This window comes from Gadus macrocephalus, chromosome 14 (assembly GCF_031168955.1).
Source record: "Gadus macrocephalus chromosome 14, ASM3116895v1".
In the NCBI taxonomy this organism is placed as follows: Eukaryota; Metazoa; Chordata; class Actinopteri; order Gadiformes; family Gadidae; genus Gadus; species Gadus macrocephalus.
Window position 1 is genome coordinate 19,004,077 of NC_082395.1, and position 26,395 is coordinate 19,030,471.

Consider the following 26,395-nt stretch of genomic DNA (forward strand, 5'->3'; position numbering starts at 1 on the left):
TATGTATACACATGTATGCCTATTTGAACAGCAAATGATGAAACTCATTCCGGAACGAAACCATGACTTAGGGAAATTTGCAAGCATTCTTTTTTTTAGTTCAATGTACCTTTTTATGAATCGTTTTTGGGTCAACGTCCATGACCACAATGTCTCGGAGTCGTGCAGACACCTGTGTTTCCTTGGCCTGGACCAGGACTGACACGTCGATGCCTAAGCAACAGACCACAATAAAGAGATGATGAAACTTATGGCCATGGAGTCATGCATGCTCCAGGTTATAAATAGGATCACAATATGATGATTTAAATGCAAATAGAGAAAAGGACACCCTACCTTGAACTCTGATGTCAGCGATACTACGTTGGTCATCATACACTTCCACATGGAAGCATCCCAGCATGGCAAACAGCTTGAGGTTAAACACACCACCATCCTTGGAGCCTTTTGACACTGACAAACCATTACGGGCACACATTATAAACATACGATAGGTATTTGTTGTCTAATAACATGTTTTTGGTTTATCTTAATCCAATACTACAAAATAGTTTGTTCATTGCCATTTAGTGTCTTATGGATCACAGACAGCCAGACAGCCAGACAGCCAGACAGCCAGCCAGCCAGCCAGCCAGCCAGCCAGCCAGCCAGACAGCCAGACAGCCAGACAGACAGACAGACAGACAGACACACACAGACACACGTGAGGTTGAAGCCAGACTAAAACGTGTCTTCGCTGAATCCCTGCATTAAATGTCCAGAAGGAAAGGATATTTTAATGGCTTTTCATTATTTGTATTTTGTTCGGCTCACCCGTCTTGCCCGGCCCGGCCCTTTCCACCTGTCTCCTGGTGTCTGTGTCCCTGGAGGCGATGAGCTCCGAGGGCAAAGCGCTGCTCAGGTAGTTGATGGTGGACAGCAGGGCTTTGGTGTGCAGCAGGAAATCCAGCGAGGAGAACTCCACCTGGGGATCACGAGAAAGATGGAGAAAGTCACACACCTAGAGGCAGCTTCCTTCCTTTCTCCAATTGAAAGGCGCCTTGTTAGTTAGCATTTGTATTACCACTAGAGCCAAGAAGATTTTCTGCAGATATGCCATCCGATCCATTCGTTATTCACGCAGTTATTATAGTCTATTGCTAATTAAATTACAAATCCAAACCAGTCTACACGTGGGTTACTACCCTGCCGTTGGTTCTGTCAATATCAGGCCTAAAGCCTTTGACGTCTGTGCCTTCAATGTGAATCTTCAAATAATCGACACCATAGGTTCTCTGGAGTAGCTTGGTAAATGCTACCAGTGTGATCAAGTTCAATTGACCCACTTTTTCATCACTCAGTAGGAAATTCATTGCATGTACTCAGAATGTTCAAAAAACCATTGCTACTCAGTAGTTAATACCCTCCATGTACTCAGCAAGTAAAACACTGCATGTGCTGCATGCGTAATATGTGGGCCAGTTTTGTCATCAACTATGTCGCTCGCTGGAATTTGCTGACTGAGAGTTTTGTTTGGAGCCAAGCGATTGTCTGATCTGTCTCCAGACTATGCAAAACTTGAGGTAAACTTGAAAGTGCTTCTTGTTTACACAAGACAAATACCGAGATTCTGTTTTGAATCAAGATAAAACAAACTCCTTTGTCCACCAAAGGGCACAGTCTAATCAGCTTTTTCAGGCGTGGTGGATGTTTATGAGAGAACCACACTTGGTATGCACCCGCACATACTATCAGGTCGGACGAGGGCCATCGATTGTATTGAGCTCTGTATTAAAAAGGAAATGTTATTCTGCCGTTATTGCTATTGGATTTTACCCTATTGTCCCTAAAAACATTGACATAACATATGATGGCTAACCCACAGTAAATATGCAGTTGCCCACACATTAACCTGCAATTTAAATGACCAGCTTGTTTTAAAATCAAGTCTTCCGGCCACATTTGTTAAAAGAGAAATAAGGTTATAGAATACTGGAATGGAGAGAATGGCAATTTGTATAAAAATAGTTTAAAAATACACCAATAAATATTCTCTGTTCTTATGTACAGGGTTTCCCCAGGTTTGATCAACCTAAATTGAAGACTTTTTTTAGACTTTTTTAAGACCACTTCAATGAAAATTAAGACCTACATCGCACCCATTAAGCAGTCGTAAAACGCGGTCGTGCATATGTTATTCATGTTTTTTTGGAACATATGAAACATTCATGTCAATACATTAATGAATGTGCCAAAGGATAAGTGTGCACTCACCAATCAAAGAGCCAAACTGAGGGCCTAACTCAAAGTCTAGAGGCCTGATGTCTCTTAAGAACATGTACCCAGAAATGATAAAAGATTAAAAAAAACAATACACAAAGTGATGGTGTGAAAGTGTAGCTGTATTTTTGGTTTAAATATCAAACTTTCAACACACAATATAAAATATAAACAAACAAACTCTTTTCAAATTGCTGTAGTTTCTCAGCATTCAAATTTCCTCAACCATTTCAATGAATCCACCACTTGCCTCGTTGACCTCTTTTACTAACTCCTTCGTAATGTATGGAGCCAGCCCGAACCCTAACCCTAACCCGTCCACAGACATGGTGACTAATGTATGATAGTAAGCATTATTGGCCCTTAACACTAATATTCGGAAACAACACTGCCTCAAAAGGATATTGGCCTAAGCAACACCAGTAGAGGCTATACTTTTCCCTGAACTTTTAAACGTTGCAAACGTGCAAAAACATAATTATATATTTATGTGGCATTCAGTCCAATGCTTAAAATATATCTGTGGCATTCAGTAGGCCAATGATGTGCTAAAGTGTGTAAAGTATTACCAAGTGTTTCTTTCTGTTCAATAGATAGAACTTTATTAATCCCCTGTAGGAGAAATTTGTTAATGTTTGTCCCTATAAAACAATAATGGCAAAAAAAAAAAAAATACAAAACATGACTGTAACTCTAAAGTCAAACCGTCCAATCTGAAGGCTCTACTTAACCACTCCCCCTACTCACTTCCAGCAATGCAAAGCGAACATAACTGAGGTGGGGAGGGCGTAGCTTAAGTAGTTTGTGACCGACCCAGAGGAACGCAACGCAAATTCAATGTGAACATGTATGAGCCGGACGATTTTGAAATTCCGCCCGGACACATTTATTTTTATTGTCTCAAAAAGTGTCTCAAAAAGAGGGCATGTCTGGGCAAAAGAGTACGTCTGGTCACCCTTCGTAAGGGGAACCCATTTGATTCCTACCTGTTCCACTGTTAAATAGTGGCGCAAGTTGGTGGGCGCTATCCTGGTAATTTCTCTGCGTGAGAAATACGAAGTGTGGCGTGTGAGCGTGTGCATGGGTCGAATTGCGTGTCTCACGCCGAATGCGTGAGACTTGAGAGCCCTGCTTCCCCATGATGTGGCGTCTCCTCTCGACTGATTATGTTTGTTGAGATTGCCGGCGCGAAAACCCAAAGTATTGTTCGCGCATGCTCCAATAAATGAGACGTTCTCTGACGTTATGCAAAACGCCCCCTATTTTCCCCTTGTGTTACAGTCCGGTTGACTACGAAAACATATCCTAGTAGGAAATTTAAGACCATCTTTAAAAAATTAAGACTTGGGTAACGCAATTTAAGACTTTTTAAGGCCTTAATTTAGGAACATGAAATCTAAGAAATTTTTTAGACTTTTAAGACCCCGCGGCTACCCTGTATGTAAAAGATGTCCCAGTGAGGAGGTGTTGATGATGGGTATCATCTATCCCTGTCGGCCTCGAAGGCCTTCTGTATCCACGGTTACGCCTCAAACATAACAACAAATGAGCTGGTGCATCACTCACCTTCAGTGTCTGCTCAGTGTTGTCATAGGCAGATTGGAAGCTTGGCCCATTAGAATCAGCCTGGGAAAACGCACAAGCACACACACACAAACACACACACACACACACACACACAAGATAATAATAGGATAATAATAGGATTAGGCTTCTTAATAGTCCACCCTTCTGTGTATACACAAAGAGATCAATTGACATGGATTAGTGTTTAACTAATATCGTGGCCCTCTTTTGTGAATGACACAAACACACAATCAACATGGTTGCTATCCATCACACTTAAGCTATCTCGCTTTGACACACAAGATGTGTTCAAATCAATCTTCTATATTTCTACTTTCTACTCCAATTCTAATGAGTCTACTACTCACAGTGCAGCCGACCTACCTTGATGAAGTCCACTTTCAGCAGGTCAGTGCCCTGTTTGTCTGAGGAACTGATTAGATGGAGAGGCTGGTTCCTCTGATCTGGTAGTAGAAAGAAACACTTATACATGTCTAAAAATAAACTATTTACTAAATTATCTATTTATTAATGTAATTATTTAATTATGTAGCGATAGAGGCAGTCCTAGCAACACTACAACAACAACAACCATTTCACATGAGTACTTACATTACGATAGCTACAACACTACCAGACAATACAAAGAATCACAGTCGATTTGACAGAAGGTGAAAAGACGACAGTGGAAGGGAATTACATGAAACGTGTTGTGTGTGTATGTGTAGGGCTTCTTACCCCTAATCTCAAAGAAGTCCAGGCCTACTTTGCGCAGGTACGAGGTCACAGTGAAGTCAAACGACCTCAGCTTGCCTTCAGCTCCTAACTCGGTTGCACTGAGGACTAAAACTGTGTTTTCCTGGGCTGCCTGCCTGGTTAGCTCCAGCAGGACCTACACAAACACGCGCACACACACAATGCAACGATAAAATGTATTGATAACACTGCATTTTTTTTACGAATGGGAAATTTACTTAGATAAAAGCTACACACCTTTTTGACTTCAAACTTGAATTGCACGTCAGTAAGCTCCTCTACAGCAGATTTTTTGGGGTCTTCATCCATCAATCGCCCACTGGCGTCTTCATCAGAATCTACACAACCAGCAGAATGATCATCACAGTGTCTGCAAACCTACGATGTACGGCTTGCAATCTGAACCACAACGTTACAAATGACCGTCCTCTTGATGGCGTTTGATTGACAGTCATGACAGCTTTCAGTGAGCTACAAAATGTACAAATTTCAAATTTGTCTCTTTTGCGTGGGCCAAGCATGTCGCATTTAGTCACTTTGCTGCAAAATACACCAAATGGTGGTCGTCAACGACAACCACCTTGGAGTCTCCATAGAAACAGACCAGTGTGCTGTAGCCCATCAGACCAACCTGTTTCCATGGTATCCATGAAGGCTGGATGCAGGCTGAGAACGCCGGGTCTGGCCCCCGCCAGGGTGGGGATCTACAACAGACGACCAGCAGAGGACACTTGTAAAACACAGCTACTTAAGACTGTTACACAAAGCGACGTGTTCTAACTATGACACCACACATGCAGACAAGGGCAGCCTCGCTGAGTACGTGGTGAGGTCAGCGCATTACAGGTTTGGGGACAGACATGTTAGCAAGGTGGCAAAAGAGACAATGAAGATGACACATATCTCCCCATATTCTACCTGTATAGCTTTATTTTGATAACTGAATTTTGTGTTAATGCGTTTGGGGTCCACCATACCTTTTGGGTGGGGGTGGACGGGGTCGAGCCCATGTTGGGAAGAGGGATGCTGTTGACCAACTCGTACACCCCTCGGATCTTCTGGTCGGAAATCTTCACGTGGATTAAAGGTAGTTCTCCCGACATTTTGAACCTGGGGAGCGGCAGAACATGACACCAGTCTCATTACAGACTGCGGTCTACATGCTGTGTGTATCCCAATTATCAAAAGCTTTTCAGCACACAAATAATTCTCTGCAGGCATTACTTATGCAGTTATGTTCCATAACTGCTCCCACTCTGACATATTTCAGTGGGATGCATGCCGTCTTTTTTAGAGTTGACATATTATACCACCAGGTGTGAGTGTGATTAGCCGTTAGAAGTCGTTTTAAAAATCCTCTTCTGACATCACAAGTGGGCGTGTCCGCCTAGATGTGTGACGGATAGATGAGCACCGTATTCACACTCACACCTGGTGGCATAATATGTCACCTTTAATGAAACAAAAGAAAGACTAAATTCCCTTTGAGCTTGGTGCTCACCTGGCCATGCGGGCGTCCTTCTCCACCATGCACTTGGCCAGCTGCACGGTGAAGTCCATAGGCTGGAGGATGTGCTGCGCAGAGGAGCCCTGTAGCCGTGCCGTCTTCCAGGCGTCCCCTGCCATTCATGCACACACACACACACACACACACACACACACACACACACACACACACACACACACACACACACACACACACACACACACACACACACACACACACACAGCATTTACTTAAAGTTGGGTCAAAGCGGGGAGCAAATGTACACAGTACACATTGTTGTGTAAAATGACTGAAATGGGGCAGTGTGTGTGCGTGTGCGTGCGTACCTGACTTGCTGTAGAGGATCTGGACGCTGCGTAGCTCCAGGGAGTACCTCTCATAGGCCCGGTCCATGATCTCCTCCAGGGACGAGAAGCTGGCAGAGGAGGCCTGTTGTCTGCCCTGGTCCACACTGTTCAGCTGATGACCGGAACAACAACAACAACAACAACAACAACAACAACAACAACAACAACAAATCATTACACGAAAAAGCACCGCTAGGTATAAGCAAACTTCCAATGTCTGCTGTAGAAAACCTAAAACAAATACACACGATGAAATTGGAAAAAATTTGAAAAACAGTGTTGGGATGTGCTGACCTGTAGGCTACCAAAGTCTACGATGATGACGTCTGTCTGGGAGTGGTAGAAGCCAGACTTTGGGAGCAACAGATAGGAGGGCTTTAGGTCGATCCTCAGGTCGAGTACCGTCCTGGTCTCGATGATGTGAGATAAACCTGTGGGAGACAAGGCAATAGCAGTCAACGGTAAATAGAGGGATTATTTATAACCCCAACGAATTCGCAGAACAAATAGATATACTTCACTAATCGAAAATAAATGAAGAATGAGTCATAAGGATAATGGATAAATTAAAAATGTTATGAGAAATACAAATTGTTCAATGTAGAAATTGCATGTAATGTTTAAACAACATCTACGTTTATTGCACGTCCCAGATTAAATAATTCAGAAACCGTGGTAAGAAAGCCATCCTTTCCATCCTAAAATGACCACTTGGCCCTTGAAGAATCTTCACCTGTGGCGGTCTTCTCCTTAATCTCCTCCAGCTTTGAGAGTGTGGCAGAGGTCAACACCTCCAGGTCCACTCCCTTCCCCGTCTTGAAGAACTCCATTATGCTGGTTACGGTCAGCTGCAGGGGAAGCAGACCCAGAACAAGTACGAATTAATACTAACACATTCTTTCTTGATTCAAAGTATCCCAGTTGGCTGGTTAACCTTTCAAACCCTTGGGCCCATCACACGTGTTGCAAAACGTCCTACTATTTACTGATGCTAATTAGTATTGTAATTTAGCAATTTTGGAGACTTTTACCCAAAAGATACATTGAATTTTAGATACATGTCATTGAGGAGGAGGTATCTAACTCAAGGATGCCTACAGATGGGTGCAGACAATAGGGCTCAGAATGCTTTAGTTGAGTTACTGAACTATCCGGCCCTACTGGTGTGTCCAGACTCAAATAGCAGGGGCTGGCCAAGGAGTAGCACAGAATAACACTGGGTGCAGGCACTAGACCACAACACTGCAGCTATGCATGCGGGTGTGTTGAATGCATCACAATACCATTGAGCAGAAGCAGCCATCAAATATGTATCTGGATGATTCCCACATGCTCTGTCCTCTCAGCCGCCCTCATACTGCACCTGGCTCTATTCCAAACCTTAGTTAGAATTTTTCTCTACTTTGTTTTCTTGTTTTTCTTTTCTATATGTATTCTCTATGATGCAAAGTCTCTTTGAGTGACCTCCAAAAAAAGTGCTTTGTAAATCCTATCAATTATTCTTGTTATAATTATGCTCTTCCAACCACGATACCGACCCCTGTCCGTCCGTCCGTCCCAACCCCAACCCTCTCTGTACCGCGTCGTAGATGATCTCCACGGGCTGGGAGCTGACGTGGAGCAGCTGATCGGCGGCACTCTCCTCCGGGCTCAGCTCGAAGCGCACGCTGAGCAGCGAGGACGCCGCCTCGTCCACCGAGGCGATCAGCGAGGGCACCGCCCCCTGCTGCTTCAGGCCGGTCACCAGCCAGCGCGCCAGGGCGGCCTCCACCCTGGGACGGGGAGGAGGGGGGGGGGGAGTTGTCAACCGTTAAAGGACTATAGCGCTTTTATCCAAAGCGCTTTACAATATCGCCTGACGTTCACCGTTTACTGCACACGTTGGCACTCCGACGGCGGTGTCAGCCACGCAAGGCGACAGCCAACTCGTCGAGAGCAGTGAGGGTGAGCTGCCTTGCTCAGGGACACCTCGACACGCCGGGGATTAAACCAGCAACCTTGCGGTTACCAGCTAACCCGCTCTACCTCCTGAGCTACTGCCGCCCGGGGACGGGCAACTAAACCCCTGTTTTAGTCGTTTAAAAAGGGTTTTAGGTATTGGCGTGTTCTTTATGGGCCGGGGTGATGACTCACTTGATGGCCTGGGCTCCGGGTCTCTGGGAGATCTTGGTGCTCAGGTCAATCATCTGGATCTTCAGGATCTCCGGGACGTTGGGCAACTCTCTCACAGTGATGGAGGTCTTGGATAGCTTGAAGTTGGCTACAACCGCCACATACTGCACCGCAAATGAGTGGACAATGAATTAACAAAAAAGAACAATAAGAGACCAGATGATAGAGAGAGACGTGTGGTTGGATAGTGGTTCATGATGGCAGACTGGTTTAGAGTTTGGGGTTTACCTGCTTGGGTATGGCCAGGTTGTGACTACTTCCACTGTAACCGATGGCAGTGTAGAGCTTCTCCTTCTCCTCGGTGGTCATTAGCTCATCCAACCCTGAACCTGAGGGTCAGAGCAGTAGAAACAAGCTATTAGCACTACGACATTGGATCCATGATGCCATGACAGCCGGTCCCACGCGTAGTATGATGCATGGGATCAACATATTGATTGGCCGCCAGAAAATTCCCATCTATTTGGGTCTTTGCATTGACTTTGTAGGTATTCTCGCCGCGCCTTCGCTTTTGGTGTGAATGCACGTAATGGGGGTGTGAGAAGACTTCAGCAGGGGTGCAGGTTCAAGAGGAGAGGCGTCTGCGAGGCTCACTCTCTGCTGGCTCTATGGACTCCTCCTGCTCTTCCTTTTTGGGCTTCCGGCTGAAGAAGCCGCCGAAGAAGCCCCCTCCACCCTGCTTCTGGGCGGCCGCCGTCTTCTTAGCCACCACCTTCTGGCCCGAGCGGATCACCTGGCGGGGCGACGTGAGGGGACGTTGCCAGAATCAATTATGACGGGAAATAACAGCGATAGTATAATGCATATAAGAGAGGGATTAGGTTGGGAAACACAATGAAAAGGAATTCTAAAACAAAACACACGACTCAAACATTAAGGAAGTACATTTGAAACAATAATACTTTTATATTTGAATCCCGAGAAAATGAACACATTTTGAAATAAAAGTGGCGTTAAACAAATAAATGTGGCATTATGAAAAGAAAATATTTTGCAATAACAGCAAAATATAGCTGTGCCAAACTACTGTATGCATGTGTCCATTCAGCGATCAATTGCTTGCCAAATGCCCAATTTGGGAACCCGCCTTCACCAAGAGAGGGGGTGAGTCTAACAGAAATGATGGCATCTCGACATAAACAACGTCAACAGTTAACATGGGTTCTTGACACACAGACAAATCCTATACATGATATGTTTTAAACTTGACCGTTCCAAACAAGCTATAAAGAAACCTTAGACGTCACCGTACCTCCATCTTGGCCTGTTGTCGGGCTAACGTTATGTTGAAGACGTCCAGTAGTTTCTCCAGGTCCTGAGAGAGGTACATTCAAACGACACACATGTTCAGTAAAACAAAAGATGTGTGGAGCCTTTTTGGGTTGCAGCACGGTGGGCTGACGTGCCTCACCCCCTCCATTGTTTGATACATTTCCATAAAATCTCTCCGACATTTATTCAGTTGATGCGTTAAAACCCTACCCTATCAAAAAGGATGACCCCAATACGGTTTCATCAAGCAGAACTTTAAGTTTTGTGAAACGTCACACCCCTATATACAACAACACACTACAACAACCAAGGCCCACAGCAGGCCCAGGTGAGGCGTACCTGGACCTGTTTGTCCGTGTCCACACTGAGCTTCCCCTGGGTCAGCAGCCTGGCCTTCCAGGCTGCCTTGTAGGCCTTCAGGTTCTCCCTGTGCTGCCTGATGTTGGACCAAGACCACATCCTGTTGAACCGACGGACGTGGACCTCCAGGATGCTTTTGAATGCATAGCCCCACCTGTGAGAGAGACAGCGTGCACACACACACAGACACACACACGTTGGATTTTGTTAAGGATATGTTGGATTTATGGATTATTATTTTTTTCATTGCTCAGTGTTGACTCAGTGTTGCCCCAATGACTGCGTTATAGCGAAGGTGAAGTGCATATGTAACATCTACTATTAGCATTCCTTTACTTACTCTGTTCATGCTGCATATTTCATATTTATTATATATTCCACTATACATATGTACACCGTACTACATTTTTAGCACTTTAGGATGGATGCAAAACTACATTCCATTGTCTCTGTAGTTGTACTCTTTACTGCAAACACAATAAAGTTGAATCTACTCTCCTCTTGTCTAATATAGCTTAATCTCATATAGTATGATGCTACTCTGCTCAGCCACTCTGCCTCAGGTGCTCAAAGCCAGGTACTGCAGTCTTTTTCCTCTCACGTTGCAGTCAACTGGAGCGGCATAGCCCTCTCTCTCTCGCTATACGATAGTTCTGGCAGGACAACAACACTATAGCATTCATAAAGTATCTGATGAACTGACCAGATGCTGGTGTTGGTGTGTACTGGGACCTCAGGTCTGAACTTGCGGTAGGGCCCATTCTTAACCATACAGTCGACGGACTGAAGTAGATCCACCATCGTCACGTACTGTGGATGGAGAAGTCGGATCACAATTAGCTCATCTTCTTCGATCAGTTATTACATTGTGTCGTTTATGATATTAGAATGGGACTTGTTTGATTGTAACTGATGAAGATTATTGTATCTTTGTCTACCTGAACATCTTTCCATATGAATGTGGTGCCGACATTTCATTACAAAAATTATTAAAGATTAGACAATGAGTCCCTCCATTTTTTTTTTTTTAAAAGCTTCTTCAACAGGCTAACCAGCTGCTGTCTGTATATGGACTTAGATTAAGTCTAATCAAACAAAACCTCTTAAATAGCAAACAAAGGCTGAGGCCTTTTTCAATGAGACACGATGCAGTGTTGAACAACCAAGATCTGATATACTCTTCCACCTTTGGCCTGAGGCCGTATTGCCTGAGGTAGGAGACCTTATGCAGACATCAGGCACTGCCCTTATATTTTCACCATTCATAACATTTATATGTGTATTGGAATAAGCGAATAGGAGCTTGTGAGTAATTAGTAGTGAGTTCTACTACAGGGTAGTCTGCTTCTAAGGGCATGTTTGTGGCTGGGTACCTGTGGTTTGGTGATTTCTATGGCGATATCCTGGACCTCCAGATATAGGTTAGCTTTAGGGGTCTTCAGTTCCAGCTCAGCAGTAGGGTTGATGCACATCTTAGCCGAGGCAAAGACCGGCTTGAAAACTGCAGCCAGAACCAAACAGTAGACTTCATCAATTATATTGAATCATACATAACATCAAAATACAATTCCTTTTTCTTATTATTATTTTCAAGAACATAACCACACACACACACACACACACACACACACACACACACACACACACACACACACACACACACACACACACACACACACACACACACACACACACACACACACACACACATTATATTCCTTCTCTTGTGTAGACGTGTGTGTGCTTGTATTGTGTATGTGTGTGTGTAAGTAGGGTCAGGGTGTTTGGGTTGCTTCAACAAGGCCGGCTGTGTGCGTAGGCGTTAAGATCAGGGGAAGATAATAGTTCTGGGAACATGAAGGGTGAGGATCTGCATGAAAACATCCCCTCTGAGGGCTGAGTGTGACACGACCCCGGCCCGGCCCGGGGCGGTGCCGGATCAAATGGGCCGCGGCTTCAAGACCCATTCAAAAGGCTTCCTCTTCCTTTCAAATGCTAATGTGGCTAATACTGAGCTGGATGAGGACCTTACAGTATTGGTGGTCCATGAGCTCCTCGTTCTTGGTGCTGATGCCTGCTTTGAGCTTTTCCTGGAAAAGGACCAAATCCAAAAAAAAAAACAGCATGTCAGCGGCGATAACATTCACGACCAACTAGCAGTGGCACGTCACTCCCTGTTTGGCTGTTATTAAGTGGCTATACTTGAATACGTGAAGTCACATATCCATACCCACAACAGACAAAAGAAAACTCCTGGCTCAACCAAACAGAAAGGTGACATCAGCTGGATACTTGGTGAAGCCTACTGTTAGTTTTTGCCTCCAGTTGTGGCCTTGTTTTTTTACCGCTACCTACGCTATGATGCAATCACGAGGTTTACTGACAAAAGGGGTCTATAAACAAGCTCTTCGTGTGAGAAAAACACAGCATGTGACAGAAACATTTATTTTTAACCATAGCCTTGCTTTTTAAACGATACACAAAAACAAGAGCGATGGAACAGCTTGTGTGGTCGGATCACATGACAGCCAACAGCAGTAAAAAAATAACAACAACGGTGTGACTCAACCAATACATGTGTACATGAGGGAAAGGGAGTGCAAGGAGCAGCTGAAATCATGCAAAACAGAAGGAGCTATCTATGAAACAAGGCCACAGAGTCAGGTAGTCAGTTTGCCATCACAAAAATGCCAGATGGACCCCTGGGACGAGCCTTGATACAGAACACCTCTTAGGCCAAAAATAAACCATTCAGGCCTGAATCACCTGAAGTTAACCCCACTCCTAGCAGTGGACGTGCTGGGGAGCATGAATTATCTACTGATCACTGATCCCATTCCTAACCCATTCCCCATACTGATCTCAATATCAACAACACTTATAACGTGTCATGCGTTCCTAGTCACAAACACATTAACACAAGAGGGACGTGTGGAAAACATTAGGAAGGTAATCAGGCCATACCAAAATCACTTCCCAGGACTCTCTGTAGAAGATGGGGCTGTTCACGTTCCAGTAGGCACAAAGGCAGTCCAGGCGACCCAGCTGAGAGGGGAGAAGAGCGGCAAACCATTGGAATAAGGCATGGCCGGCCTGGTCTGGCAAATTGACAGACAATTGCAGAAAACAACTGCACCATACTCATGCATTAAAGCTGTAAGCATTGACTATTGATTATCTGGTGTGACGAGTTTAAAGTTCTATGGTACAGCGTGTATATATATATATATATATATTTCTTTATTTATTCAGTGAGATTAAAAACATGGGAGACATCCAAACCCAGACTGAGCTAATGTCCTTATCATAAAAATAAAAATTGAGTGCCAAAGCTAGTGGTTCATTTAAATTCACATGATTCCAGTAAGAGGACTAAAGCGCTTTCATGTTTAATGAAGGGCTGCAGGATGGGACGCATGTGATTGAGTCATGTGACTCAAGGTTACAGGTTATATAATGCTGAATACTTTTTACACACATATAGGATATCTGTCTCTAGTGCAACCGTGTGCGCACACTACTTGATAAAAAAAATCAATTTAAAAGATTTTATATACATCTAATCATATAAATATATATATAAATAGTTCTATCTATCTATCATTGTATATAGACATAACTACCTTAGACCTTACCATACACCTTTTGTCCATATATTTGCATGTAGTATTTCTAATGCTAACTATTGCACATTATTGTTTACACTGAGAGATCTTAAAAGGCTGGATAGGTAAATGCCTGACATGAGACAGAGATTCATACCTCCACCTGATTAATTTATAAAAAATAAAATAATAATAATAAAAGATAAACATAATATTGAAACCACTTTTATCATAGTTAATCTTTTACCTTGGTCCCCCCAGTCAAAACAAGGAAACCTTTTCTGACCATTCAACACACTACCAACCTTAGTCAAAACAACATAAGCTTGGTTCCTACCAGTCTCCATATCAATGATTTGGCTGCCAGGCAACAACTGCTTTTAATAAATTTAAAATCAACGTGACTGGATTTGTTGTACATACAGATGCTGCATAAAGGAGATGATTTCATGATTCAGAACTTGAAGGCCTACCTTGTAGATTATCTTGGCTGCCTCGTTCAGTATACATGTCTTCCAGTTTTCATCTGCTGTCTGCCAACAGAAATAGACAGTGGTTAAATTACTGAATGAAAGAAGGCTTCTAAAGGTCAAGGTATGTGTGTGTATTGATCTGTGTGTGTGTGTGTTGATCTGTGTGTGTGTGTGTGTGTGTGTGTGTTGATCTGTGTGTGTGTTTGTGTTGATCTGTATTTGTGTGCGTGTGTCTTTGTGTGTGTGTGTGTGTGTGTGTGTGTGTGTGTGTGTGTGTGTGTGTGTGTGTGTTTTGATCTGTGTGTATGTGTGTGTGTCTGCGTTTTGATCTGTGTGTATGTGTGTGTGTCTGCGTTTGTGTGTGTGTGTGTGTGTGTGTGTGTGTGTGTGTGTGTGTGTGTGTGTGTGTGTGTGTGTGTGTGTGTGTGTGTGTGTGTTTTACCCACCTGTAGGCTGAGCTCTGCCATCGTTACTCCCATGGAGAGGGGGCACTCGGGGTCCGACAGCTGTAAGAGAACCCACACAGAACCCGTCTTCAACAGAACATGACTTTAATGATAACATCCAAAGCAGACATTCAACTGAAAGTTAACAAACATTGAACACCAAAAGGCTGCCATCTTGGAGATGAGCCAATCGACTGGGAATGAAGGCATGCTGATTATGTCTTACATCATCTTCATATCTGATGTGGACGCTGGTTAACTTCACTTGGATGTTCTTAATGACTTGGGCGGCCAGTTTCTCCACGAGTGTGTCCTTTTTCTCATCTTGGGGCTTTTCTGGAATCATTGTAACACAAGATTTCCCATTTCAATATTTATCATATTTATTTAAAGATGGAGAAATATTGAGATAAGGTTGAAGGTGTTTGATGTGCCTGGTTGCTCAGGTGAAGGCGTGATATCTTTATCTCTATCTGTCGTTCAAAAGTAAAGATAACTATAATATATGTAGTATTGACTCATATCTATGCTCTCTCTATTCAAAGTATTCAAAACATATCGAAGATGATATGCCTCTTTTTACTCAATGTTTTGAAAGAAGGAAATTTTAACCCGGGGATAAAATCAGAAATGAAATCACAACGCAATCCAATGAAACAACTCAAAGTTTCATTTACAGCCAAAACATTGGCTGTTACCAGAACCTACCTTTTTTGTTCTCATGGCGTTTCAACTTCCTGAAACCTTTTTTAGGCTTTTCAGGCTTTTTGTGTCCTTTACCGACTAGCGCAGCGTTAGGGATAGACAAAAGGGACAGGTAAGCCCAGCAGCAGGAACCCAGCAGAAAACCCAAGAGCATGCAGCGACGTGCAAAGGGCTCCTACACTCGGAAATGTATGAATGCTTTGAGACAAACGTGTTCCACAACAAAGAACCCCAAACTAATTGAGTATCCATATACTACCCCTCGTGCACACCGGTGTAGTTACCCTTAGAACATTGCTGAAGAGAAGATATCAACCACATAACCAAGCAGGAGGAAGATTATTTATTGTATAGGTTGTGTGTGTAGGGTCCAATATGTTTTATAGGGATATTTTATAGGATTTTGTGTCCGAAACGCACTACAGTTAAATGACCTGCCGGTGAACAGTTGAGAACAGACAGGACCTACCGTTCGCCTGCTCCTTGTAAACAACGCTCTCCAGATCGAGGAGGAAGTCTCCTGTCTGTGAGGCTGTGAGCAGCACGCCAACGTCAGCACAAGGTAAACATCAGACACCATTAAATCCACACATGAAGCTGTCCATCTGGCCCATTACACGCACACACGCACACACACACACACACACGTGCACCATGCACACGTCACGCACACACGTGCACAGTCACGCACGCAAGCACGCAAGCACACATCTGGATAGTTCACATTTAAATTTAGGTCACTGGCGATATAAAAAGATCTAGTTGTAACCACTTTCTCTCAGTCCATATCCACATATTTCATACTTCTACTTTTAACCAATTGAGCATTTTGACAATGAAATGTGAATTGAACATGATGATGTGAATGCCAAATGCCAAAATGCACAGCCTGGAGTTCATGTTCCATGACATTCATTACTCCTCTTGTATGTAATCGATCCTGATGGCCCTGTATGCATGGGGCTTCTATTCATCGCGCTACGCTGTTGACCAGAGGTGGTTCACACAGAGCTGAGATCTGGAAACGCCCTTTCCCTGAGGCGTGACTCATGTTTCGCTAAATGTCTGCTGCTAATTGACTAAGCTTCCCTGGTTGTTCACCATGGGGACGGAGGCAGATAATGCCAAAGTGGCTGTAGCCTGTAGCCTGTTCTACACAGGCGGCCCGTTAGTGATGGATCTTTGAATGACTGAGGGCCTGAAAGACTGAATTTATGGTTTCATGACTGAATGGCTAAAGAGATGAGTGACGGACAGCTTGGATGAGAGACGGTGGGTTTACAGCGGTTTGGTTATCAATTTCTTCCGAGCCAGGCATGTTTGCTTTGGACGTCCGCTCAAGACTATGCTGTCGTCACCGTACCCCTGACTGCTGCTGGCCTCAGTCACCAGTTTAAATATTGAGATGGCACAGAGCCCTTCTAATTTCCAGAGCGCCGTTATGAAACAGATATCAATTATAGCCAGTGGAAAATGAATCATCCAAAATGAGGCATCATGCAGTGCATTGACCTTATGAACTTGCAAAAGACAGTGAAGGGATGAATAATGTGAGTGTGGGTGTATAGCTTATTACTCCAGTGAGTTTCAACCGACTTATTCTTCAAAGATAAATTTGCTCCCAATACATATATCCACCATGAATCAAGGTCAACCTAATCATTTCCTTAAAGAAAAGCAATAATTTTTTTCAAATAATTCCCACCCAAGTCCACTACTTATGGTTGCCTTTATTGTTTAAAGACTATTTCTGTGTAACTTATGACCATAACTAAATAAAACCATGTTCCAACCGTCATCCTGCCGAGAGCCTAAACTTTCAATCACAAAAGGCAGACATTCAGGCTCACACTGAATCAAAACCGATGATTAGTGAACGTGATTTAGATGAAGTAAAGTAAAAGCAGAAGCGGGAATGCAGAAGGGGCATTAATGAAAAGGACAACGGATATGCTGTTATTTGACTAAAGCAAAACCTAACACCAGTGCCTCAGGCGTTAACTTGAAACACGCACATGACACAAACAATTAAAAGGGGGACACAAAAAAAAAACAGGGTTCGAGGATTCCTGTCAACAAAAGCTTTTTTTTCTTTTTCTGGAGGTTTCGGTGCAGTATGGTTTCAGGTGTGGAATGGATGGAGGGGAGCCGACTGGAACCTGTGGGAGGGGGTGGTGACTGATCCGACCGGCCTTACCCCTACGCGCGGCCATCTGCAGGGCGTCCTCGATGCGCTGCAGCTCCCTCTGCTTGGCCTCCTGTGTGTAGCGCTCCTCTTTGTCCGCGTCATACTTGATGGCTGTAAATAAAGATTTGGACAAACATGAATATAGAGTAAAAGAATTGGGGGACTTTTTAAAGAGTTAAACATGAGGAATAGAAAAGGGTAGTTAAATAGACTTTGAAGGGTAAGGTGTATTTCAATGAGTATTTTACAGGTATTTGTAGGCTTAATATAATAATGATGCATATATTGTCTATGAATCAATTGAAAAAAAAATGAAAGTGCTGAATGTGGAAAGGTACGTGTTAACTATAAAACGTATTCATCGTGTTTAACTATGCAGGTAACAATCAATGCTAGAAAGACTGCAGTTATTAAAGATAAATATATTTTCAATAATTTGTTCCACAACTACCATTTGTTACCATATTTCATTTTTTATTGTAGCATATTGATGCTCTGCAAAACACAGATGGCCACAAGACACACTTAAGTAACTTAAGTGTAACTTAAATACCTCAACAATCAACACTACAATTGTCAACATAAGTCTGTTTAACTGTCTATGTTTGTACCTGCTTTCAAATGCAAATATATACAAGCATATGGCTATTGTTTTTGTTTGTGTTTTCAACATACATGTGATGATCGTAATGCAGTTAAATGCAGAAAATGCGTCTATTTTTAGCTGTCAATTCCCTGAGCAAGCTGCATTATTCACATCTATGAATGAGAGCTGAGAACAGACCTTTACGGCTTGGCTGCTAGGCAACCAATATAGTCATGGTGAACTGTTGAATCAATCTAGACACAGGTGTCATAGCCTGCTACTGAGGGGCCATCTCAATACTAGTCTTATTCCAAGCCAAAGGGCAGAAACTATCCCTAAATAGGGACTAAATAGAGGTTGACCAAGGTGTAACGTTAAACACCACTTCCAGGAAGCAGTTGAAAGGGAAAAGGTCAATGATTGGGTTGATTGGACGGGAGTTAAAAGGAGCCTTTCCCGTCGGCTCGCTCTCTCTCTCGGCCTGACACTGAACGGCTGACTGGATCATTACCTTATTTTGCGTTACACTATATTTTTTTATGCCAAAAAACCTGTTTTGGGAAATATGTAGTCGCTAGTGTTTTCAGAGGAAAGTAGGTCGTCAAACTTCACTTACTTGTTCCTGGAACCACTAGAAGATACAGACCGTCGAGAGTGGCTACCACTGCATCGTTATACAGGTTCTTCCATGGGATCTTTAAGGTTAGCTTCCCTGAAATAAATACATCATAGTTTTATTAATTCAAAGTACGTTACATATATTTTGATATTTTATGGATTTAACATGGCCACGTGAGTGGGAAAGTGGGAAAGAAACAAACTGTTAGATGTAGACCGATATATTATAATCCTTAATTTTGTATACACTTCACAACATTTTAAACTGCCTTACAGTTCTCCACAACTGCTTCCTGGTCTAGACTCATTCGATATAACCAGGCCTTGTTGCTACGTTTACAACCTGCAGGTAAACAGATATTTATTACACCTTGCGTTTACTTTTCATTAACGTGTGCAAGCCAAGGCAACTTGAAACCTTGGCTTAGCTGACGTACCAACCATGAGCCATGCTAGAGTGCAGTGAGACCTATGAAACAGAGGGGGAGGGGGGGGGCGTGAACAGGTCATTCTCTATGAGCAAGTCAATGTCAACAGACAAAATACCTCTTAAGAGCCAGATACAGCACGCAGAACCCCCCCCCACGTACTGATGTCACACTTATGGGCCTTGTTGAACAAACGTTCAGCAAAACCTTGCTCATGTCACTAGGCAACCACTGCTTTGGTTTCCATGCAAAACATAAAATATCAGTTTAAACAAGAGAAGTTGTTGTTGTTGACCTCTTTGTTAGTTAGTAGAGCCGAATGATTGAATCTGTGATGGAATTCCCGCTTGGCAATATTTTACTTGTCATTAAAAGTCCCGGCATAAAAAAGTGCATAATAAGCCAGTTTGTAGAGACACAGGAGCTGTAAACTCTAACGCATGTAGAATTAGTATCATGCTCTGCCAAAATAAAGAGATGTGGAATCACAATTTGAGAACCGGTACATCCAGATAACCTTGTATTGAACCTCACTTCCCCATCAATAATTTAGCAGTGAGAATAAATTATTTTGGCCTGGTTAATAAAGCCTATAATAGACCATAGAAGAGTTGTGTGCATCTTGAATTACTTCAGAAAAAAATTTAACCATAGTTCATAAAAAGCCTTTGGGGGGATTCTCAAATACCGTACTTTAGAACATGTTTGAGGACCACAAAGAATATATATTTTTTTTTTTACTAACTATATACAAGCCAACTAAAGGCTTTCTAAAGATGTCAGTTTTTTAGGAACCAACTTCACTTCAATTAATACAGTGCAGTGTGGGCTTTGAAGGCAACTAGATGACTCATCAACCAGGAACTCACAAAACGTGACGAAAGCCGGTCACATGTTTGACAAAAAAGGGTATTTCCTAAATGATTTATTATTTGCTATACAATATTTTATATTGTCTAGAGTTTGATTAACCTGAATCATTGAAGGCCAGGTTCTGGTTATCTCGACATATGTGTGTGAATCTTATTTACACTCACCGGTAAGAGTTGGATTAGTCAATAAACAAAACCTTTACTGATACACTATTTACTCTCATGGCGCAATCCAATATGAAAGTTATCATCAAGGTCACCCTGAACCAAACTCAATTCAGATCTCAGTAATGGGACATCAGCGTTCAGAAGCAAGAGCACTAGATATGTTAGTCAGTAACTACGTGTAAAGTGGACTTTTCGTTTTCAGTGTCAAGCAATTCAGTGAGCACAGCCATTTCAGAATCAGGTGGGCAATTCCTTCAAAACTGCACAACAGTGCATTGTAGATAGAGCCTCATCTACTGTATGATTGATTGACCCTTGGTCGTACAATTAACAACCTTATTACTAGGGTCAGTTTAGTCATCCGTTCACATTGTTAGGGTTTAGGAACTCATCCCTACCAGCCGCTCTTGGGAAGCTGAACAAATACATGTAAGACAATGCATGGATATGGTTGTGCAAAACATAAGCAAATTGCCACAAACATGATATTTATGTAATTATATACGCTCTGTTTTGCACTTACCGACTTGGCCAGCTCTTATTCTGAAGGGCACATCAAATTCACTCTGTAAGAAATAAAAAAGACTATTATCTACAAGGATAGTGTACGACAGTATATATATATATATATATATATATATATATATATATATATATATATATATATATACTAATATATATATATATTAGGTCATATATATATATATATATGACCTAAAAACCAGAGGTTTACTCTAGTCTCGTGGGCTATTGTGTGCTGAGTCACATCGTTTGTTGAAGGTTTGTGGAAAGTTTAAGAGTCTTGGTCCACATGGCTGGTCTATGATGGCAGCGATCAAAAGATCATCAACAATACAAGATCACCCCATTTGTAATGTGTCTTCAAAAGTCATTATTGGGAATAGATGGTGGTCATTAATTTCCAATCTGGGAGGTGTTTTCATGAGGTTTTGCGGCACAATGACAAGCTGATTTAGAATAGTTTTATAATGCAACAGGCTAAGTACTTACCAAAGCATTTTCCTTAACTCTGAGATTTTCAAGAACGACATTTCCTGCAAAAGATAATAACAATGTAGTGAGGATTGAAGTAACAGGTTCACTCAGAGATAAGGTATCAGAGCATCGTTTTTTTCCGCTTCTTACTTAAAAGGTCAGCCTAGCTGGACAAGTAGCATAGCAAAGTGAAATCCCTCTAATCCCCTTCCATGACAGGGACAATTATGTTTGTGTTACCTTGGCATTGCGGTAAAATATAGCCCTGTACAGGCTGGAATTGCCCAAATCGTATTCAGCATTCTAAGACGCTGTAATCTAAGATGCAGACCGAACAGAATTGATGTCAATAGAATGTATGCATTAACCAAAAAGAATGGTATCCAACTATCTATACAAATAAATCTCACATGATAATGATAATCTGAATCTCGATAGCATGTATAGTGTTTAGGCAATGCTTCTTAAGCCTGCTATATGTGGGGCTAGAAAATATAGTGGTTATTGTTTTTTAAGGAACCATGGTTCATAAATGTACTAAATACTGTATGATAAACCTTTTTGAGGGGTTACCTTCTGTTGAGAGAGTTCAAATAGTTTTTTTGTAAGAACACATGTAGGCTATACTATTTAACCAGAAATCAGTAAAGATAAGTAATTATCTCCTGCTGCCGCAGCAGGGGCAAGTCCCCATTTAATTGAGTGGCCTCAGGCTAGGCTTTGGGTTGTTTGGTAGGCTGTGGACTGATTAACCCCTCAACGCACACGCCGCCAAATATGTAGTTTCAGCATTGACATTTGACAACATTTTAGACATTTAAGACCTAAACAGGTTGGATCTGACCTATATCAAGCTTGCACTATACTTACTTTTATAGGGATACTATGAATATTGCTATTCCTAAATTGAAATTACTTTAGAGCTAAGTGGATCTTTGTAATTACCCAGATTATATATTCAGTTCATACAGCGGAAGGACTGGGTTAACGAAAGCAGTGACTCCACGCTTTCCTTATCTTGACAGCAGAGACAAAGCTCATGTCATTGGTTCTGTTTACTAGCAGCTAGCCCACATAGCGCCCCTCAGAATGACAGCAAGCCATATCTATTTTAGTTTTTAATGACAAATGGTTTGGTTGCTTCCTTAATGTGTTGCTGACAATCTAAAAAAAATACCTAGCATAAGACATAACTCATTGTCCCTGCACGTCACGCAGGAGTTAGTTAGTAACGCACTCTCTCCCAGCATGTCTTCATGACATTCCCACGACATACGATGGGCGGTCGACCTGCTTTGCAACATATTTAGGATTGTGTAGATGAATAGATTCGAGTTGCATTAATACATGATCCAGCAGAATTGAGTTTGCGGACACTGTTGACACCACCAGCTATAGCTACTTAGTCGTAGTTTCGTTCCCTACTGTGGCTGCTTGACTCACCTCCCCAAATGCCTATCTTGAGTTGCGACTTGTCCAGGTTCTCCACATAATCGCCAATGAACCTGTTCAACAGATCACTGACCAGGGTTTCAAAAACCATGGTCGTGTGTGACGATACACTACCCTTCGAAAAGGGTATGCGCCACGGTCAGCGAAACGATGTCTTCGCGTTAATCTCAATGTTTTCCGTTGACAGATAACAGGGATACTGAAACTCTGAACGATTAGCTCTGGGCTCGATTGTTGTGTGTTCGATTAGCACGGTCTGCCGTTGCACACACCATGCATCACCTCGGCGGCGTCGTTTTGGTCGAGCAGGTTCTCCATGATGAGAGGGAGTGACAGAGGCTTTGATACATTGGTGAACACCCCATTTGACCGTAAGAATGAGATATTGCAGACACCATCCCATGCTTATATTAGATTTATTAATATGAAAATATTTACCACATAATTACAATTAAACAGGAACAATAAGGGTACAATAAAGAATGTACTATTTTTGGTCATGTGTGATTCCCTTGAAATGTTTGTTATGGTCACGTGTATGTGCATGTCAACATTTCAAACACAGACACATTCTCAATATTGTTTTTTTAATGTAAAAAAATAATAGTTGGTATAAAAAATAGAAACTATTTCATTTAGCAGTTTTTATCGAGACAATATGCTAGGAAGCAGGATCTCACAGTCTCCTAAAATGTAGTCCCTTTTCATGGTGGACATCTTATTCACCACTTTGAACCGCAGAAACCAGTTCCCAAGATGTTCCTCACAGATGCCGTCAAAAAAGAAGTCCTCATTGAAAATGGGGTTGCGACTTCTCTTGATCACTGTGCTGCGTTGCTTCTGCATCTTCCCCGGCAGAAGACACACACTGATGCTGCAGTTGATGCTTTTGGGGTCCGTTGAAACGGCATACAGCCCCTCCGCACTGATCAGCCTCACCCTGAACCTGTGGTTCTGCGGGCAGTACTCTGCTGCCAGACGAAGGTTTCCTTCTCGCCCAACGGGTACCAGGTGTTCCCTCATCACCCTCTCTCGGCACAAAACCCCATCGGTGGGGAAGACGGGAGGAGGGGCGAGTCCGAACACGTTGGCCGGGGTCAGGGGCTCCTCCGGCTCGTCCGAGGACCTCCGCACCACGTTGGGACTGCTGTCTGTGGAGCTCCCTTCGTCCGTGGACAGGGAGTTGTTCCGCGAGAGCAGAGACTTCCGCCCTGCTCGGGAGACCAGCCGCTCGTGACCCAGGGCTTTGAGGAGGTAGGACCTGGGCAGAGGCCTGGCCAGCAGGGGGGAGCTGAAGGGGGAGGACTCTGTGGACGAGGTGGTGTCGCTGTCCAGGGACACCACCTGCCTGTGCAGGGCCATCGCCCTGTGCGCGGGCAGCCTGGAAGCCAGCTTGTTGAGGCTGAACGCAGAGCAGCGGGGGGGTTTGGGGGAGCTGCCGGCGGAAGGGCTCCGGGGGGGGAGCAGCGTGAGTCCGCAGGCCGCTGGGTCGCTGTGGAACAGAGACTCCTTCCGCCGCGTGTGGGGGCTCTCCAGCAGCGTGCAGAAGCCGTAGCAGGTCTGGGCTTTGGCCAGGTGGGGCAGAGACAGGGCGGCCTGGCTCCGGGGGTCCGCGTTGGTGCTACCCTCGTCGCTGAATACGCGGGGCAGCTCGTCGACGTTCTCCACCTGGATGACGTGTGTTTTGAACGGCTCTCTGGCCGGGGTGGCGTCCTCCACCATGATGCCGTTCACAGTCCCCTTGACAACAGGGAAGGGTTTGCTCCAGTCAGGTGCCTTGCTGGGCTCCTGTTGGGGTGTGATCTTGGGAGGGATGAAGAACTTGGGGATAGTGCTCGGGGTGATGATGTTAGGGCACAGGGTGTGCTTTGGTCTCTTCGCCTGGGCTGTTCTCTCCCCAAACATAGCCTCGGCCAGACGAAGACTGTACTCCACCGGCAACGTGAAATGGTTCTCATCCACAGACTCCCTGATCTGCTCCAGAACCCACATGGGTCCTGAATCCAATGGCTGATTAACAGCTAAAAGAAAAGTAAAAAAAGATTGAAAATGATTATTCATGGTCCACAGATCTATAGTAATAACAAGTAAAACTTAAAATGTAAAAACAATAACCAGTAATAATATAACATTAATTAATTAAACAATTCTATACATAGATGTCTGTTAAATTAAATACATGATAAATAACTGAGCATCCTACCTTGGAAGCAAAGAAACGTGGCCGTTTGATTATTCCAGGATCTATAATCAGTGCTACCTCTGCTCTTGTTCACTGGCAGGTTACTTGTCTACCCGCAGCACAGGAAAGTCTGTGGTTCACAGGGAAAAAGGCATGTTGTTTAAATAGACCTGTGGTTAATGAGGGGGTGGGGGGTGTTTTATCTCGTCCTCTCGCAAAAAGCAAGTATGACGTCGTAGAGGGACTACCTGCTCAACCACAGCGCCCCCTGGGGGTGAACACCTGACGATATCGTTTTCAGTGACGTGTGAATGTGTAAATGCAGGTAGAGCATTTATGGTTTGATATAGGCTAGTACTTATCTATGGTTATGAAGGCCTTTGTGTTGACGTAAACTACGCGGTATTCTATCTTCTTTCACTATTTCCTATCGTGAAAATGTTCCAGGAGAATTATACAGGCCTAATATTTACCGTCAATAATTGTCTTAGTGCCAGACATGCCTGGTTCCTATGTCCTTGATGAGTTGTACTCTGAGTTCTGATGATCAATATATTAGCCTACATATATATAACACTTAAACTAGCTCGTAGCTTAAAGTACCTGGATATATCTCTGCAGGGGTGACAGAGCTTTTGCTGTGGCTGCCCCCCGCCTTTGGAATGAACTGCCGCCTTCAATTAGAGACGCTCCTTCCATTTTTTAATCTTGGCTCACAACACACCTTGTTGTTATTTGTATTTTTTTCATGTAGGCTACTGTCTATGTATGTGGTATGTGTTCTTGTATATGACTTTTTGCACCATGTACGGCACTTTGGCCAGTGAAAACTGTTTTTAAGTGTGCCTAAATATATACATTTTACTTAGTACTTATTGACTTACTACGATTTCAAAAATGAAAAAAATCACATAACTTATATATCATTCAAATAAAGAATGTCAGCCGGCCTTACCTCGCTCTCTCTCTCTGTTTACATGCCAAGGGGCAATGTTGCACTGCCATGTTTTTTCAGCTTCAGCCACAAGTAAAGGACCATTTACTCACTGCCACACTCGCTATCTAGTTAGTAAATTAGAACTCTAAATGGCCTTTTCTGATTATTGTTTATCTTGCATGATGCTACAAATTTAACACGGACTGGCCTGCCCAAAGGGAATAGCATCATGAAGTTATTCCCTTTGGGCAGGCCAGACGCAGGAGAAAGAAATAGAAATGCAATTCTATTTGTCTTTTTCTTGAATTTCTCTGCCATCTAGTGGACAGTAAGAGTTTAACTCATCACTGTATTTAATTTTTTAGTCCCACAGATGGCGCAATTCCCAAACGAAATATGTTACAGCGCGTTAATCTATTGGCTTTTATTCAGCGCTCAACATTTTAAAAAGAGGTTCAACAACTCAGCTGGTTAAGAATGACCTCCAACCTCAACCCATG

General features: G+C 43.1%; 2 protein-coding genes across 5 annotated transcripts in view; both read right to left on the reverse strand.

Moving 5' to 3' along the window:
• Positions 1-23,035, reverse strand: part of vps13c (vacuolar protein sorting 13 homolog C) — a 60,388-nt gene extending 37,353 nt beyond the window's left edge. Inside the window, exons 1-33 of one of the 4 annotated variants that reach the window (XM_060071490.1) lie at positions 22,768-23,035; positions 21,340-21,383; positions 20,852-20,894; positions 18,859-18,954; positions 17,666-17,767; positions 15,938-16,000; positions 15,472-15,537; positions 14,990-15,099; positions 14,764-14,823; positions 14,318-14,377; positions 13,204-13,284; positions 12,272-12,329; positions 11,613-11,740; positions 10,943-11,049; positions 10,219-10,393; positions 9,860-9,922; positions 9,202-9,340; positions 8,836-8,936; positions 8,569-8,711; positions 8,015-8,207; positions 7,169-7,283; positions 6,730-6,866; positions 6,415-6,547; positions 6,083-6,200; positions 5,559-5,691; positions 5,213-5,285; positions 4,819-4,919; positions 4,564-4,717; positions 4,210-4,289; positions 3,826-3,885; positions 814-964; positions 337-453; positions 110-213 (exon numbers count right to left, since the gene is read on the reverse strand). In XM_060071490.1, the coding sequence (XP_059927473.1) occupies positions 110-213; positions 337-453; positions 814-964; positions 3,826-3,885; positions 4,210-4,289; positions 4,564-4,717; positions 4,819-4,919; positions 5,213-5,285; positions 5,559-5,691; positions 6,083-6,200; positions 6,415-6,547; positions 6,730-6,866; positions 7,169-7,283; positions 8,015-8,207; positions 8,569-8,711; positions 8,836-8,936; positions 9,202-9,340; positions 9,860-9,922; positions 10,219-10,393; positions 10,943-11,049; positions 11,613-11,740; positions 12,272-12,329; positions 13,204-13,284; positions 14,318-14,377; positions 14,764-14,823; positions 14,990-15,099; positions 15,472-15,537; positions 15,938-16,000; positions 17,666-17,767; positions 18,859-18,954; positions 20,852-20,894; positions 21,340-21,383; positions 22,768-22,867 (3,408 nt within the window). In that variant the 5' untranslated portion in view covers positions 22,868-23,035. Of the gene's footprint in view, positions 1-109; positions 214-336; positions 454-813; positions 965-3,825; positions 3,886-4,209; positions 4,290-4,563; positions 4,718-4,818; positions 4,920-5,212; positions 5,286-5,558; positions 5,692-6,082; positions 6,201-6,414; positions 6,548-6,729; positions 6,867-7,168; positions 7,284-8,014; positions 8,208-8,568; positions 8,712-8,835; positions 9,083-9,201; positions 9,341-9,859; positions 9,923-10,218; positions 10,394-10,942; positions 11,050-11,612; positions 11,741-12,271; positions 12,330-13,203; positions 13,285-14,317; positions 14,378-14,763; positions 14,824-14,989; positions 15,100-15,471; positions 15,538-15,937; positions 16,001-17,665; positions 17,768-18,858; positions 18,955-20,851; positions 20,895-21,339; positions 21,384-22,767 lie in introns of those variants that run through there. The other 3 variants (XM_060071487.1, XM_060071488.1, XM_060071489.1) reach the window with 3 other exon arrangements.
• A 123-nt stretch (positions 23,036-23,158) lies between these two features.
• On the reverse strand, positions 23,159-25,117 carry LOC132472065 (C2 calcium-dependent domain-containing protein 4C-like). Its single transcript, XM_060071499.1, has 2 exons — positions 24,980-25,117; positions 23,159-24,797 (listed from the first exon to the last, which is right to left on the reverse strand). Exon 2 carries the CDS (start codon positions 24,766-24,768, stop codon positions 23,422-23,424), a length of 1,347 nt encoding a protein of 448 aa, XP_059927482.1. The 5' UTR covers positions 24,769-24,797; positions 24,980-25,117; the 3' UTR covers positions 23,159-23,421.
• Between the last annotated feature and the right edge of the window lie 1,278 nt (positions 25,118-26,395).

What these genes read in the sequence shown, in the direction of transcription:
- LOC132472065 (XM_060071499.1), bottom strand. Translation starts at nt 24,768, where the DNA reads ATGTGGGTTCTGGAGCAGATCAGGGAGTCTGTGGATGAGAACCATTTC.